General features: G+C 40.8%; 1 protein-coding gene across 5 annotated transcripts in view; it reads left to right on the plus strand.

The window, feature by feature from the left end:
* The window catches only part of UGP2 (UDP-glucose pyrophosphorylase 2), a 68,188-nt gene extending 51,176 nt beyond the window's left edge, over positions 1 to 17,012 (plus strand). For 4 of the 5 annotated variants that reach the window (XM_025262338.3, XM_006064791.4, XM_044926046.2 and 1 more), the window contains exons 4-10: positions 7,498 to 7,683; positions 9,094 to 9,227; positions 9,949 to 10,246; positions 11,350 to 11,547; positions 12,068 to 12,310; positions 15,297 to 15,401; positions 16,555 to 17,012. In XM_025262338.3, the coding sequence (XP_025118123.2) occupies positions 7,498 to 7,683; positions 9,094 to 9,227; positions 9,949 to 10,246; positions 11,350 to 11,547; positions 12,068 to 12,310; positions 15,297 to 15,401; positions 16,555 to 16,662 (1,272 nt within the window). In that variant the 3' untranslated portion in view covers positions 16,663 to 17,012. Of the gene's footprint in view, positions 1 to 2,396; positions 2,682 to 7,497; positions 7,684 to 9,093; positions 9,228 to 9,948; positions 10,247 to 11,349; positions 11,548 to 12,067; positions 12,311 to 15,296; positions 15,402 to 16,554 lie in introns of those variants that run through there. The other variant, XM_025262339.3, reaches the window with a different exon arrangement.
* Positions 17,013 to 17,471: the final 459 nt, after the last annotated feature.

Consider the following 17,471-nt stretch of genomic DNA (forward strand, 5'->3'; position numbering starts at 1 on the left):
TACTCAACAAATGAGTGCTGCTAATGACCATGACATATAATTAAAGGTGATGGATATGGTAAAGGGAGGATCATATGGCTGGTACTGCCTTCCTGGAGTTTACAGTCATGTAATAGATACGGAGCACCAGACAGACAAATTGGGAGACAGTGTAATAGTTACTGATAGCAGCTGGTAGTACCTGAAGCAGGAAGTGAGGGCTTTGTCAGATTCACTCCTGGTCGTCTGAGGGTAACAAAAAGTCATTTTGTTCTGTGGTTCTCTGACGCCTTGACAGAGTGTGTATGTATAGCTGCACATGTACGTGCACACAGAAGACTGACTTTTTAAAAAATTCTTCTAATTGTGGTAAAATACTCATAACAAAGTCTACCATCTTGACCATTTTTAAGTGTGCACTTCAGGAGGGTTAAATATATTCCCCTTGTTGTGCAGCCTCCAGAACTTTTTCAGCTTGCAAAACCAAAACTCTGTACCCATTAAACACCACTTCCCCTTCCCCCTTCCCCTGAGCCTGTGGCAACCACCATTCTGCTTTCTGTCTCTATGAATTCGACCCTCATGTGAGTGGATAAACGTCTTTTTAATCTTAGGTTTTCTTTCTGTTGTTTTGAAAGTTGCCAGAGTTCCGCTACCAACTACAAATCCTTGGTTTTGCTTTCCTGTATGAATATGAGGAGATGAAAAAACCCCGGGGGATTGTTCTGTGGCCGTGCTCTTGCCAGTGGCGCCACAGGCCAACATTGCCTGTGGCGGCTTCAGGTCTCTGGCCATCCTGAGAAGTCCTTAGCACGGAGCCTTAGGAGGAGCAGAGTTTGAACAGGCAGCTGCTGCTGCTAAACCACTTCAGTCGTGTCCGACTCTGTGCGACCCCAGAGACGGCAGCCCACCAGGCTCCCCTGTCCCTGGGATTCTCCAGGCAAGGACACTGGAGTGGGTTGCCGTTTCCTTCTCCAGTGCATAAAAGTGAAAAGTGAAAGTGAAGTCGCTCAGTCGTGTCTGACTCTTAGCGACCCCATGGACTGCAGCCCACCAGGCTCCTCCGCCCATGGGATTTTCCAGGCAAGAGGACTGGAGTGGGTTGCCATTGCCTTCTCCTTGAACAGGCAGAGATGTTATCAAAACTTGGGTTTTTATCACCACGGAAGACTGTCTTAAACCAGGGTTTGGCAGATATTTTCTGTAAAGGACCAGATGGTGAATATTTGAGGCTCTGCATCCCTGTCACTACTGTTCACCTCAGCCACCATACCATGAAATCAGCCATGGATGCTGTGTAAACTTGCAGGAGCAGCTGCCTTCCAGTAACTCTCTGTGAAAACAGGCCGTAGGTCCAGCTGTCCCACAGGCTATAGTTTGTTGGCCCTTGTCTTGAAACTATCCTCAGGCTACACATAACTGGAGAGTGATGAGGTAGAACCCGTACCTAGGAGATTGCTAAGCTGGTTGGTGACTTGGGGCAGAAAGAGAGATTCAATACCATATTTATGAAATTAGTGCCATTGATTATAAGGTATACCTTTTATGTACCGCTGAGAAAGAGAAAAGAGCAAACAGTGGCTGTATGATTCATCCTGGTTTTAGAAATGTTAAAACGTGAGGTGGGTGGAGAATGTGTCTGAGTCGGTGATGTAGTGCTAGCACAGCCAGCACTTCGATTCTTCTGTGGGCCGTACACTTTGCTTAGCACTTCACATGCGTAGTCTTGCCCCTCTGCCATCCTCAGCACATCTCCTTACGGTCCCCGGTGGCCGCCTGAATGAACTCTAGTCACCGTGTCTTCCACACAGCAGGAAGGAGGAAGAAGGGCATGTTGTCCCCTGCCCTTTCACAGAGACTTCCTGGGAATCTTTGAGCTCACTTCCAGTTAATCTCAGTGACCAGGACTTTGGCACAAATAGCTCCAAGCAAAGCTGGACATGTGGTCTTTTATTTGGGGTGGTGGTGTGCCCAGCTGAAAATCAGGGTTCTAAAATGGGAGGGAGAAAATGACATTGGGGTAGGCAGCTAATAATCTCTGCTGTGCTGTGTCATTGCTTTGTTTTGTGAATGATGTAATCAGGAGAGAAACATCTTCAAATTCTCTTTTCCAAAAGATCACCACCTGCAAGGTGGAGGTTAAGGTGACCTCCACCTCCACCTCCCTAAGGTGGAGGGAGTTAAGGTGACTGGAGGCCACTGCATTGATGAGGGGTAGGTGGGATGGCAGCCATGGCGACAGAGAGTTTCCTGAGGCTGACGGGCCTCGGTCATTGGTCAGGTGTGAGCAGGCTCTTGGCTTTGCAGTTGAGTATGTCCTGGTGCCACAGAGACAGGAGCAGATTTCCAGAAAGAGGAAGTCTACTTAGAAGGAACTTGAAAAGGAACAGGCAGAAAGAGAAGGAAAATAGAATGTGGCCTTTCAGAAGTCAAGAAGAGAGCATTTCAAGGTCTAGGGAGTGGTCAGTTGTCTCCGATGCATCTGAGAGCCGAAGTTTAAGAGAAACATTGTTATTATTGACCAGATTTAGCAAAGAGGAGGATGTTAATGACCTTGATAAGAGCAGTTCACTGAACTATGGAGAAAACAAGATTGTAGCAGCTGATTGAGTGAAAAAGAGGTGAGGTGAGGAAGTAGAGGTAAGTGCAGCAGCTTTTTAAGCTTTGCCTTTAAGAAGATGGAGAAAAAAGGACAGAAAGGGGTGAGTGTATGCTTTGCTATTTTCTTTGTTTTTTTAGATGTAAAGTATTTGAGTATGTTCATGTCTATGGAAAGGAATAGATAGGGAAAAGCTGACTCTGAGGCTGGGAGATTGATGAAGTGGGACTCTTAGGTGGGCACTAGCAGAGAGATTACTTTGGGGCAGGGGACAGCTATTCTGTGACCAGAAGGAAGGGGAAGCAACAGAGGTGGTGATGCGGGAAGGTCCTGGGGATCTGTTCTGGAGGCAGAAGGTCCAGGGCACTGCAGTAGGGGATGGTTTTATTCGCCCTGTGATATGAGCTGAGCTTATCTCGGTGGCTGACAAGGTGTTGGCAAGTTTGCTGGTGGATCATGTGATAATATACGTGATTTGCCAGCTTTTCCTGAACAAGAAAACAAACCTCTGGTCTAGGTAATTGGTTGGAGCGCTCACATGACCCAGATTTTGGTTGTTACCTTTAGAAATGTGAAATGAAGAGACAGAGTGAGAAAGCACCCAGCACAGGCCTTGGCACACAGAGGCTGCGTGGTGAGGGTTTGCCGAACACGCGAATGTTCTTGGAACACTGCCTGCACATATGGAATGTCATTTCAAACTTGTTTTACTGTTTACACAGCTCATTTTCTTTTTGGAAAATTTGCTTTTGTTGGAAAAAAACAACTTTCTCAATAATCATACCCTTCTGACCCCATAACAGGGCAGGTACTGTTAGCTTGTTTTGGGTATTTGGCACTGTCTCCAGGAATAGCAGGAATATGCTACCAAGAACTGGGTTATACTATTGCTAATGGGAACAGTGTGTCTCCATGACTGTGTAATGAATTCAGCTTTTCTTCTAACTGGAAACTAAGTTGTGAACAGACTTGGCAAGGTACAGGTCATAGTAGACAGTTTTTAAAAGATCTTTTAAAAAATATTTCAGTTTCTGCAAAAAAAACTAGATTACATCCTAGAGGGAAGAATGCTGTTTAAATTATGATTTTTCATAATTTCACAGCTACTTTCTTTGTTCATTCCACAGAGGAGGTTGAGTATTTGACACATTGTTTTCTCCCAGTGAGAGGAGAACGTGAGTGGTTTTGTCTCCCCTGCACATTTTGCAGGGAGCCTCCTGAGGTTTGCCCCGCGTTACCAGTAGAGGTTGCCCTGCTGTATATTTACAGTGCCACAGAGGTCTTCGTAGAACACTGAATTCTATTCATGTCTTGAAGAAAGAGAAACACGGTGATCAGGCTTGAAAGCAGAGATAGCACTGTGCGTGCTAAGTCATTTCAGTCCTGTCTGACTGTGACCCTTTGCACTGTAGCCCACCAGGCTTCTCTGCTCATGGGATTCTCCAGGCAAGAATACTGCAGTGGGTTGCCATGCCCTCCTCCAGAGGATCTTCCCCACCCAAGGATTGAACCCGTGTCTCTTACTTCTCCTGCACTGGCAGGCGGGTTCTTCACCGCTAACACCATCTGGGGACTACTGGTGACTGACTAAAGTGACTCAGTCAGAATAACATCTAGGCTGTATCCAGCAGCGCATGGTACTCCCTGTCATCTCCCAACCCTGTTCATCTTTGCCTGAGTGGATGTCTTTGTGCATTCTCCTGGGGGAGCGCAGGGAGGGAAAATGGAGAACACATGTAATAATGTCCCTGTGACTAGGTGTGTCCAGCATAACTTCAGCTGTTGCCAAGCAATCTTCCAACACAGGTCCTCTTGGCTCTGGAAATAAACCAAGCTCTGTGGGATTGCTTGGTGAGGTCCCTGGTGGCGGGTGTGGACAGCATCACCAACAGAGGGAACTTGTATTGGTATATGGGGTGATATATGTGATGAAAGCTGAGCTTGCCACCTCATTTAAACTGCAGTAAGCTGTAGACCAAAACTGTCTTGGCTTCCTTCCATGCATGCCTGCTGCCTTTCTGTGTGTTTAGTCTGTCTGTGCAGAGTCGGGTGGATTTAAGCTGAAGTATAAGTGAAAGTGGAGGTTTCTCATAGCAATGCTGACTCGATGACTCTGGACATCTTCCCCCTGGCTGTACATTGTTACTTCACACCTTGTGACTTCTTCCCTTTCTCTCCATAGTCCTTTTCTTGTTAACAGTCAGTTCTTCAGCAGGGCCTGTATTTAATTAGCTGCTATATTATAGCAAGACAAGTAGGTATTACTGAAAGCACCACCTAAAGAACCATGGTTCCTTGACATTTGTAGGGGTTGGGTGACTCCCTGCCCACTTAACTTGGGGTACAAGGTTCTAAATAAGGCACTTCACAGAGAATTCTGGGCTCCCACCTAAATGATAAACAAGTTTCTACTTGGGAGTTGCCTGCACCTGGACCCAGAAGTCTACATTAGCTCAGTTTTGGAATTTAATGCTGTTCTTGGATCAGCTTATTTTATTTCACCCCAAATATTTGAAAGCTAATTTAGAAGTACATTTTAAATTTAAACTGAAGTTCTCAAGATACCAATCTTGGGAAGATTTGAATCAAGACCAAAAGTGTATTTAATATACCTTTTGGCTGAAGGCAGATGGCCTAGTGTTAAAGTCATTGTGAGGCTGGGACCTTTGATCACCATTATATAGAGAATAAAGGAGGATATATGATCACCATTATATATAGAATAAATTTGGGGGATACAAGAAAAAATTTGTTTAGCCTCCATAGACTCAGTTGTAAGGAACTGTCTTCTTAAAGCATTCTAGTAAAATGCATGTTTTGAAGTTTGATTAATGTGAAGAAAACATTTTTTTCTCTAAATACTTTATATTCTTTATCATATGTGGATCAAAGATGTTCTGTCATGAATATATGTGATATTGGGGTTTTCTCCTCTCCTGGTGAAACTTTAAGGCTCCAAGGTTGACATTTGGTTTTTAATTCATCTACACAGATGATATGAGTCAGTGTCATTGAAGTTAAAAAGAAAAAAGGTTATATTGAACAAAAAAAGGATTTTGGCAGAGTTTTATTAAAACAAACTGAAACATAATTCTGATTGTTTGGTTGATATTTTTTAACAGGCCATCTAGAACTGCACATGCTGCTAGCCATGTATGTTGATTTACATTACTATTAAATAAAATTTCAATTCCTCAGCTGCATTTAGCACTGTCTGGAGGGTGACAAAAATGGTGAAAAATGCTATCCTGTTGCTCTTTTGACTGCATACCTAAATATGAAGAAATTTCTTTTTACATTGTTTACATTTTTGTAAAGTTTCTGCCTTGAAATGACAGGCTGCCCATTCCTAAGAGATAATGGAAAATTCATAACTCAGGTGTTGAGTAGTGTCTGAAACCCTAAGCCCTGCCATTCTGTACTGTTATCAACTGTATTTGAAAGAGCAACGTTTTCTCAGACTTATACTCTTAGAACCGTGGTTACACTTGTAGTATTATTTTTCATTCTTTTAATCTTTTATTCAAAGCTGAGTGTATTCTGTTTCTTAAATTCAAATGAAGAGAATCCATTTTCTGATTCACTAAACTAAGACTTCAGAACATGTATTCTACTCAATTTCAATACCTGCAAATGGAGTAAAAAAGTTACATAAGCCTCGATTTGCCATAGACTCTGTCAGCCTGTATTCCAATTCTTTGTATCAGTCTCCTCTTCTCTCAGATCTGCTGCATACACACATATCAACTTTATTAAATGAAAGCATTTGTCTGGAAAAATCTGCATTAATTTGGAATCTCCTGAAACATAAATAAGTCACTTTAAAAAAAGAATGCTAATTAAACCTTGAGAACATTGTGCTAAGTGAAACAAGTCAGTCACAAATGACAAGTCCATCGTGATTCCATGTCTGAGCCATCTGGAGTAGCCGGACTCATGGAGATAGAAAGTAGAAGGTTTATTTCTCATTGTTTCTAATTGTTTCTCATTGTTTTCTAATGAGTGTAGGTCCAGTTTTGCAGGATGAAGGAGTTCTGGTTTTATTTCTTCAGTCCCCTTAAGTATTATCTATCCTCCACCATGGTGTAACTAAAGAGTACATTTGATGACCTATTTCATAAAAGAAAAGTAACAACAAATGTTCTGTAAATGGACAGAAAATATACTGTGATCTTTTTAAAAGCTCCATTCTTGTTGTAAGATGTTTAGACTTGTTTGTGCCTCTCCTTCTAACAGAAGAATTTGAGCTTCCACTGTCATTGTTCCTTTCCTGTGAGGAAGAAATTGAAGATTAAGCCTCTGTGCTCATTTCAAACTTGTTTTACTGTTTATACAGCTCATTTTCTTTCAGGCAAAGTTGCTTTTGTTGGAAAAAAAAAAAAAAAAAAACCTTTCAGATTGCAAAAAATCACACCCTTGTGACCCGTAACAGGGCAGGCATTGTTGGCTTGCTCTGAGTGTTTGGCACTGTCTCCAAGAATTGCAAGGAGTATGTTACCCAGAACTGTGTGATCATATACATACTTCTCCAGAACCTAAGCAGACTCAGAGTGCACCAGAAAAATGTACAGATGTGAATGAGTTTGTGCATCCTGTTTGCTATGTTGATGCACATTGAGAATTCAGTGCTTTTGAAGGTAGTCCAAGAGAAGGATGTTCTTACCAGCCAGCCAAAATATTTGTAGACTGTAACTTTTTCCCCTCTTGTGCTCCACTGTACTGTAAATGAACCACTGAACTACTTCTGTGTGCAAGGGAAGTTGCTGATAAGAACTTAATTTTGAACCAGAAGGGCCCTGGACATTAAAGAAAATGTAGCTGAAACTCTACAGAAAAAGCAAACCTCTTCAAGGAAGCATGGAAATAACCTTGGTGTTGATTTGGTTTAACCTCTTAACAACGTTAAAAATTTTTTTCAGATTCAGCCCTATGAGAAGATAAAGGCCAGGGGCTTACCTGATAATGTGTCTTCTGTGCTGAACAAGCTGGTGGTGGTGAAACTCAATGGTGGTTTGGGAACCAGCATGGGCTGCAAAGGCCCAAAGAGTCTGATTGGCGTGAGGAACGAGAATACCTTTCTGGATCTGACTGTTCAGCAAATCGAAGTAAGTAGGAACGTTGAGCCTTTCTCATGAACTACCAAAATGATGTTCAGTTTTCAGGTTACTGTAAATGTTACCTTAGAAAATAACAGATGCGGATTTGAGCTAGTCAAGGAGCATGCTATCTTTAGTCTTTTATTAACATGTAAAAAAAAGGTTTGGTGTTCCTAAAAGCAAATCCTTAGGGTGATGTGAAAGCTTTTGATCTTTAAATAGCATTTGTGGTGCTGGAATCTCTGGGTCTCTTCAGATTCTCCTTTGATCTCCCTGCCTCTCTCCCCTCCTTCTCTAGGGGCACCCTTCATCAGAGTTGGGATGATCTGACTTTATTAGCCCCCTTTTGGAGGCTGGGGAGAATTTCATGTATCTGGCTGTGGATGCTAATAAGAACTGTCACTGACTTCTCTTTTACATAGATTATAAAGTCCTTAATCATAGACCATAAGCTCTTAAAGGGCAGTGGCCCCTGTCTTTTTCATCTCAATATCCCTAGTTTCTCATATGGTGCCAGCAACCATTATAATAGCAGCAGCAGCAGCTAAGGAGAAGGCAGTGGCAACCCACTCCAGTGTTCTTGCCTGGAGAATCCCAGGGATGCAGGAGCCTGGTGGGCTGCTGTCTATGGGGCCGCAGAGTCAGACACGACTGAAGCGACTTAGCAGCAGCAGCAGCAGCAGCTAACATTTATCCAGCACATACTAAGTATCATTCTGAGCTCTTTACATGAATTGACTCATTTGTTCCTCTCAACAACTTTGTAAGATAAACACTGTTATCATCACCATTTTACAGATGAGGAAACCAAGACACAGAGAGGTTGATTTATGCCCAGGCCTCCCTAGCTAGTTAGTAAGTGCAGAATCAAACAGGGAACACAGGGCAGTCTGACTTCTAAGACTGTATTTTCTTCTCACTTTGTGTTGCCTCTTAGCTCTTCCTAGAGATAGAAAAGATATCAGTTAGGGTATTATTCACAGTCCTTAACATGAATCCTGAGAATAGGGAGACGTCTTTGTAACGTTTGTACTTTCATCCCCACAGTGCTTTGGACACAGAGTACTTAGTCTGTATTTGCCCATCCAGTGAGGCCATAGGGCACTGTGGCTTGGCACACAGCCCCAGCGTTGGACTGTGGGGGTTGGGAGGGGTGTGCTGGCTCTGCCACTGACCTGCCACTTCTCTGGGCCTCAGTTTAGCTATCCATAAAATGCAGGCAGAGTTTCTGTCTCATAGGATTGTGATTTAATGAGCAACTACATGGTAAAGATGCTAGTTATAGTTTATTTCAATTCTATATATTTTGCTATTATAGATGATATGAACATTTTGTGATCAACCATTGAGAGTTAATTTTACACTTTGAAACAAAAGAATAGTAAGTCTGAGTGACCTGATTGTCATTTTCCTCCCTAGCACTTGAACAAAACCTACGATACTGATGTTCCTCTTGTTCTAATGAACTCTTTTAACACGGATGAAGATACCAAAAAAATACTACAGAAGTATAATCACTGTCGTGTGAAAATCTACACGTTTAATCAAAGCAGGTACAAGGAGTAAAAAAATTAACTCTGGGGAGATGTTACTTCTGGGAAAGAAGGACTTCTTTGTTTTGTTTAAACAGAGCAGCCTCAAGATGTACATGTGCTAAACTGTCTACAGGTGTTTAATGCCTTTAAAGGCTAAACATTAGTTAATAGACATGTGGCAGTTATAATCACTCTGTGGGTATGTAACTTGAACTTCTTAAAAGAGAATCTGCCTGAGATTTTGGTTCTCAAAAGTGGTAAGAAGCAGACATCCCTGAGTACCAACCTGCTGTTGATTTTCTGGGAAAGGAAGAGAACCACCCCTGAATATATCTGTTGGTAAGAATGGACAGCATTTCCCAAATGGAGAGCATTTCCTTTTTTTTTTCAAGGAAAAGAGCAACCCCACCACCAAATAACTTTGAGAAAATTTACTTAATATGTCTTTCCTTTTGAAGAGTCACAAAACATATGAATATCTTAAAAATACGGGGTGTCTTCCCCTCTGAATAACCATGGAAAAAATTTTTTTTTGCAGCAAATATCACTATATAGGAAGCTGGTTTTTTGGTCAACACAGATAATGAGAGATTTTCTTAAATAGATTCACTTATGATTAAATTACTATGATGGATTGAAAAGGAGGGAAATTTTATTTAACTTTACATGCATTGTTTTACTCGAAGATCTGGAATACTCTACAGAGTTTATACTGAAAAAGAAATTTTGTTTTCTTAAGGTACCCAAGGATTAATAAAGAATCGTTACTGCCTGTAGCAAAGAATGTATCATACTCAGGGGAAAATACAGAAGTGTGGTATCCTCCGGGTCATGGAGATATTTATGCCAGTTTCTACAACTCTGGTTTGCTCGACACCTTTATAGGAGAAGGCAAAGAGTATATTTTTGTGTCCAACATAGATAATCTGGGTGCCACAGTGGATCTTTATATTCTTAATCATCTCATGAACCCACCCAATGGAAAACCTTGTGAATTTGTCATGGAAGTCACAAATAAAACCCGTGCGGATGTAAAGGTAAATACTGAGAGGAAGCAGTTTGGGGATTTACATCTTCACATTTCATAGTTGCAATTCTTTATTGAAAAGTTTCTAAGCTTAGAAACTTGATAACATCACTGTAAGCTAGAGTGGGATAGTGTTCTAGAGTACCCTAAGTTCTATCTGATCAGTGTGTAATATACATCCAGATTTAATAGTAGTAAAATCATTTTTCTTTTTCAAACAATCTATATGGGCAATTTTAACTAAAAAACAATTCCACACATACTTATAGGATTATCTGAAACATATGTGAAAACACTGTGTTTGTTCCAACCATTAATATTCTTCTAGTTGGATGCTTAAGTGTTTTTAATTGTTCTTTTAATGAAAATTTACTTCTATTTCTACAGTATGTATTTCTCTCTGTATATATTTTATCACTGTAATACTTTTGTTGCAAACCAAAAAGAGCAGTTTTATACAAAGCAAAAGTTAGTTTTTTTCATTTTGCATGTTTAGTGATGATATTTGGCCTTGATCGAATAGTACACAAGGTTTTCCACTTAGCCTCAGGGAGTAAGAAAAGTGGGCAGTGTGTGATACCGTGGCTGGTCCTTGGGCTGGGTTCTGTTTCTCTTGCAAATGTCCCCCTCACACATGAGTGAATATTCCCCTTTTCCTGCACCTCACGGCCTCTAGGTTGAGGCCACTCTGAAGTCTCTTCTCTTCCACTTGTGCCTCTGTCTTGACTTTACTCCCCTTATCCCAGAGGTAGTCAGAGCTGGGTCTGAGGTGGCAGGATTGGTCATTTGGTGATGGGCGGTGGTTTGAGAATAAGAGGAATGTCTGTTTCTGGAGCAAATGTTTGGAAAGTGAGGAGAACGCTGAGGTACCCCCAGGACTTTTATTATGGACAAGAGGGAGTATAAGATAACTGACAACCTGAATTATTTTCTTTGGTTCTACTTTCATACATGTGTTACGTTGTATCCCAGATCGAATCACTGCCATTGCCTTTTATTTCTGGGGGGTTTTGTCATCAGTCACTTTTCTAGATCATTCATAGACTGTAAACACCGTGGCATGGTTATAATTGAGAGCAATGTGGAAGCACTCACTCTTCTTTGCCTCTCTAGGGTGGGACACTCACTCAGTATGAAGGCAAACTGAGACTGGTGGAAATTGCTCAAGTGCCAAAAGCGCATGTTGATGAGTTCAAATCTGTATCAAAATTCAAAATATTTAACACAAACAACCTATGGATCTCTCTTGCTGCAGTTAAAAGACTGCAGGAGCAGAATGCTATTGACATGGAAATCATTGTAAATCCAAAGGTAAGCCAAAGGGCCCCCTGGTTCCAGTCACAGCACACCACACACAGACTCACTGTCCACTGCCTCTGGCCCATCTAGTCCATGGGCCACTCCTTTTGGCCTAGTTAGTTTCTTCCGTTCCTGGCCCTCTCTTTCAGAGTCGACACCCATCCTTTAGTTTGCCAAGCAGTCCACGGTGTCCTTACTCAACCCTGAGCTGTGGTAGCGGCAAGAGCACTGGGCCCAAAGTAGAGGATCTGCCTCAGTCTTGATGCTCTGGTACTTAAGAGGGCCTCTTGGCCACAGGCATCTGCATGGGTTTTCTGAACCTTCAGCTCTTTATTGTAAAATGGAAATGTTACTGAACAAGAGAGTTATGATGCTGAAAAAGATCTCATATGTATAAGCACCTATCAGTGCTTCAGAGATATCCGCTCTCAAAATTGTTTCCTTCAGTGGATCTCTGAAACCACTCCCCAAATAGCCCATATAGAACCAAGTTACTAAAACCTGTTTCTTTCTCCTGTTCCCTTTCTTACAGACTTTGGATGGAGGCCTGAATGTTATTCAGTTAGAAACTGCAGTAGGGGCTGCCATTAAAAGTTTTGAGAACTCTCTAGGTATTAATGTTCCTAGAAGCCGTTTTCTGCCTGTCAAAACCACATCAGATCTCTTGCTTGTGATGTCAAACCTCTATAGCCTTAATGCAGGATCTTTGACAATGAGTGAAAAGCGGGAATTTCCTACAGTGCCCTTGGTTAAATTAGGCAGTTCTTTCACAAAGGTATGTAATTATAAATATGATATACATGTGAATTTGTATTTCTTAATGTGTAATTAGAAAGATAGGCTACACACGTGAATTGGGAGTCTGATTACAGTCTTTGCTGCTAATCTGTTATATTCCTCCAACTCTGATGTCTTTTAAAGAGAATCAACCATAGAAGATGAAGATGTAACTCACTTTTTAACTGCTTGCTATATAGAGCAGTAAAGAATGTTTCCATTTTAAGATATTAAATCTTATGTCTTGTCTAAGACCATTACTGCTTTCATCAGTGAGAGGATGTTAATTCTGGCTTAACAAAGTTTATTGAGCCACTGCCATGTACAAGGCAGTGTTCTAGGTATTTAGCAGTAAATAAAACAGATTAAAATCTTAGCCTTCCTGGATATTCTAGCGGGGTAAGAAGCAAGTAAGTCAGAGGTATATAATATGCCAAGAGGTGGTAAATGCTAAATAAAGGAGTAGGGAACGTGAGGGTGTGGTGGTGGTGGTGGTGACGTTTTACATTGGGTGGCCTGAGAGGTTTATCTGCAGGTATCTGGGGCAAAAAGCATTCTAGGCAAGAGGAATAGCAAGTATAGTAAAACCTGACCCTGATGTGGTAAGCGGAATCCAAAAAAATCTAATCACATAAAATGCTGTGAGGCTAATGAAGTGACAGGGTTAGACTTTGTGTGGCCTGTGCCATCCAAGTCTATTCTAGTCCTGCTTATGGCTTGTCACCTGGTTCGGATGTGTGCCCTGCCCTTACACATTCCTGGGCTGTGGTTCTGGGTCCTGTGGCCGGGTTGGAATTTCCAGGACAGCATCATGCATTTTAGAAGTCTCCCTGTCTTTGGTGCCTCCCTCATCTGCCTGCTCGGGCTGGGAAAATCATGGTGCTACATGGATCTGCCGTCTTCCCAGATCCTGAGATGGAATTACTAACCATTTTCCACCTAACCTCATCTTCCCTTCCTTCCCTCCTACTTTTTCTAGCCTCTTCCATACCCTGCAAGAGATAAGAACTTTAGGCTGTCTCAGTTTGAGAACAGGGGTTGAGAGGACAATGGCTAGTTGCTCTGAGGAAGAACATGTTTTAGAGTTCCTAGAGCATAGTGAGCAAGTGAGCAATGGGGGTGCTCACTTGGGTCACCAAGTTTAAGACTAACAGGCCAAATTGTGTAGAACCTTGTAATTGAGTATTGGGAGTGTGGCTTTTTTCTTGGGGGTGAGAAGCCATTGGAGAATGCAACGGAGAGGTGAAGTGACCACTCTGGTGAGCAGGGATAGAATCAGGGAGACCAGGGAATAGGCTGTCACTGGAATTCTGGCTTGGAGCAGGGTGGCTGCAGGGGAAATAGTGAAAAACGTTAACATTATGAAATATTTTGTAAGTTGTACCTACAGGATTTACTAGGTAGGAGGGTGAAAGAGAAGAGTATGGATGGCTCTGAGGTTTTTGGCCTGTGTGACTGGAAATGTGGAGTTGTCTTTTACTGAGGGTGTGGAAGGCTTGGATAGAGCAGGTTTAGGGGGAGCATAATGGACAGTTAAATTTTGGAGATAGTGTACTTGGACCTTCAAATGGAGAAACTGAATATATGAGTCTAGAGGTCAGAAGAAAAATCTAGAAACAAGGTAAATTTTAGAGTTGTCAGTTTATAACTGGGTATTTAAAACCATAAGGATCACTGAGGCAGTTAATGGCGGGGTAGGGAGTCAAGAACTGAGCCCTGAGGAACGCCAAGGCTAGAGGATGTGGATATGGTGGAGGAAGCAGCAAAGGTGACTGCAGAGATGCAGATGAAGAACTGGGTAGAAAAGCATGACTGTGTGTGGCCTGAAAGCCAAATGAAGAAAATGTTTTCATGAGAGAGGAACGGATCATTTGTAGTCAAGTGCTCTGGCCAACTCAAGTAAGATGAGTGAGAACTCACAATTTGCTGTAACGGTATAGAGGTTCTGGAGCCTGACTGGCATGGATTTAAGAGAGAATAGAAGAGAAATTGAAGATACTGAATGAGAAAATTTATTCAAGAGTTTTGCCTTAAAGAAAAACGTAAAAATGAATCTATAGGTAGAAAGGGATATAAGGTTTTAGTTCTATTTTTAAGTTGGGAGAATTTATAGCATGTTCTATAATGGCAACCCACTCTAGTACTCTTGCCTGGAAAATCCCATGGATGGAGAAGCCTGTAGGCTACAGCCCGTGGGGTCACAAAGAGTTGGACACGACTGAACGACTTCACTTTCACACATTGATGGGAATTGATAGAATCAAGAGGGAGGGAACACTGAAGAGGGAGAAAGGAGCATTGCTTCACAGTATCTTTGGGCAGTAACCATAAGAAGGGTTAGTCTTAAGTTGGAATAGAAATGGTCTGACCCCAGAACTAGGAGAGACAGGTAACTCCAGAGCAAATGGGTGGTAGTGGTAAAGGCCAGTGTAAATTTTCCTGTTGCTTCTTTTTCTCAGCAAAATAGGAAACAAGGCCATACAGGACAATTTCTAGTGCCTGTAAATCTAAGGAAGTAAGAGGCAAAGATACTGATCTTGATACTTTGTGTTGTTCTTCCAGAACTGTATTCCATTTCTTCTTAATCCTACCCATGTCATAAAGCCCAGCTCCAGTCTAGCTTGCTTCAAACCATGATGATCTCTTTTCCAACTAACTCCAGATTATCTGAACCACTCACCTGGCTCTTAGCATGGTGGTTATTTTTTACTTATTACTATTTTAATGTCTCATCTACTCAGCTGTAGTGTAAACCCTTGATTGTGGGGACAAAGTTTACCTCCTGGTCTCTCCTACACAGGATATATAAACTCTCACTACTCACATGGTGAGCCCTTCATAAACAGGGTTCTTCCCATAAAAGGCCTGAGCTTGGCCATAAACAGAATGTTTTACAGTTCAAGTAAACTACCTTGTTACTTTAATCCCTGTTTTTCTGTTAACCCATTTTTGAAACAATTTTTATGTTTCCATTTTTCTTTCAGGTTCAGGATTATCTAAGAAGATTTGAAAGTATACCAGATATGCTTGAACTGGATCACCTCACAGTTTCAGGAGATGTGACATTTGGCAAGAATGTTTCATTAAAGGTGTGTTATGATGAAAATTATAGTTCTTATAGTTTAATAAGACAGGTTTCATCCTCTAGTCCTAAATTTACCTTTATTTTAAGGAATACTTCTTACTCTGAACCAGACTGCTTATAAGATATGCATTTTCAAAATGAAATAGCTTACTACAATATTTAGTATTAATACTGTCATCCATAGACATACAACATAGTTAAAATATAATTGTTGTGTATAGGAATTTTCTGGAACATAGCATTCAAATGGAAAGCAAACACTATTAAATAATTGAATTGGTACTATTTTATTGAAATATGACAGTCTTTAAAATCGAATCACTGATAAATTAGCATTCACTAAAGATGACTATTTGAAAGTAGAAAAAATAACAACTCCATTTATACTGATTATAATCTATTCCTGTTAAAGTAAAATGTCATCAGTATGAAGATGTTCGTTCACATTACTACAGTGCTTGGGTACTTTGAGTATCATTCCAGCCTAGTATAAGAAATAGGAAGGACTATGGGTATGAATATTCAAGTTCAGAACCAAAGATCCAGCCTAGTATAAGAAATAGGAAGGACTATGGGTATGAATATTCAAGTTCAGAACCAAAGATACAACAGTTTTTTCCTAATCAAGTATTTTTTTAAAATTCCATACCTAGATTTCATGTGTTCTTATTAAAGTGACTTAAAGATCTTGAAAAAGCAAAAAGATATATATATACTTATATATAATTATTGCTGATACTGCCTTATCTAAACAGTTTTACTTAAGAAATGAAATATGAATCATTAAACTGTTCTTTAAAAAAAAACAAACCTGTATGTAGATAAAAACCAAGCACCGTGTAGTTTCTGAAGGTAGATAATGCTGGTGGCCTTGCAAGTAGTTCTTTGAAAGGGCCAGTCATGCTGTGGCACTGGGCCACTTCCCACTCCTAGATTCCTTGCCTCCTTATCAGAGATGGCACCAGAACTACTGCCAGGGTTGTGACAGGGCACATTACAGTTTTCCTTAACAGGTCATTTGTTTTTCATATTTCATACTGTTGATAAATACGCTTACTCCATTGTAAGTGAAGTTCTACATAAACTTGATAACTGTATGAAAATCAACTGCATTTCAGCTTGCCGTTGCAATTACTCTTGTTTTTTCTGTCACTTAGGGAACGGTTATCATCATCGCAAATCACGGTGACCGAATTGACATCCCACCTGGAGCAGTATTAGAGAACAAGATTGTATCTGGGAACCTGCGTATCTTGGACCACTGAAATGAAAAATACTGTACACACTTTATACTCATTATGGGCTAAACAGTTTCTTACAGTGAAAAGTTCCTCTAAGATTATAAAATAGGCAGGTACTGTTCTCTGTTACTGTACCCTGCAGTGTTAATTTTTAAAGTAGAGTTTTCTGCAGTATGCTTTTAGTCTAAGAAAAGCACAGATGGAAGCAATACTTTTCTTTTTGGAAGAAGATCCTGAAAGTTAATTCATCTGAAAGTGCAATATTGTTTAATCTTAAAACTGGGGCAGCTCTGCTGGAAAATCTTTTAACAGAGGCCTCAGTGATGGTCATTTTGAACTGCTTGTGATTTCAAAAATAAAGCTGTGAAGCAATACATGTGTACACTCATACTTTTTAATGCTAACTTTATGAAATGCTGAAGAAAAATTTTGGTTTACTCTTTTCAAACAGTTGAAAGATTTAGTCTATCAATTGAAAGATTTGCTCCTGGAATATTTAAGTACTCAATGGCCAGTTACCTAACAAATCCAGTTTTTACATTTCTGAGAATTAACCACATCATCATTATTTCCATAGGAATTAAACTTGAAGGTATATCTTTCATCTAGTTCTGAAACTGGGATGCCTGCCATGCTTTCCACAGACTCTCCATTTACTGAAACAAAGTGGTATTTCTTTCCCAGCTGAAGGGGGTGGGGTGGGCAGAGGTAGTGCCTTTCTTTCACATCCTTGTTCTCTAGTATAGCAGGGTGAGGGTATAACTTTATAAAAAGTTCCCTTTCCTTGAAGCTTCATTTCTTGAAGCTGCTTTGCTGTCACTGAAAATGTTCTT

The sequence above is a fragment of the Bubalus bubalis genome, chromosome 12 (assembly GCF_019923935.1).
Source record: "Bubalus bubalis isolate 160015118507 breed Murrah chromosome 12, NDDB_SH_1, whole genome shotgun sequence".
In the NCBI taxonomy this organism is placed as follows: domain Eukaryota; kingdom Metazoa; phylum Chordata; class Mammalia; order Artiodactyla; family Bovidae; genus Bubalus; species Bubalus bubalis.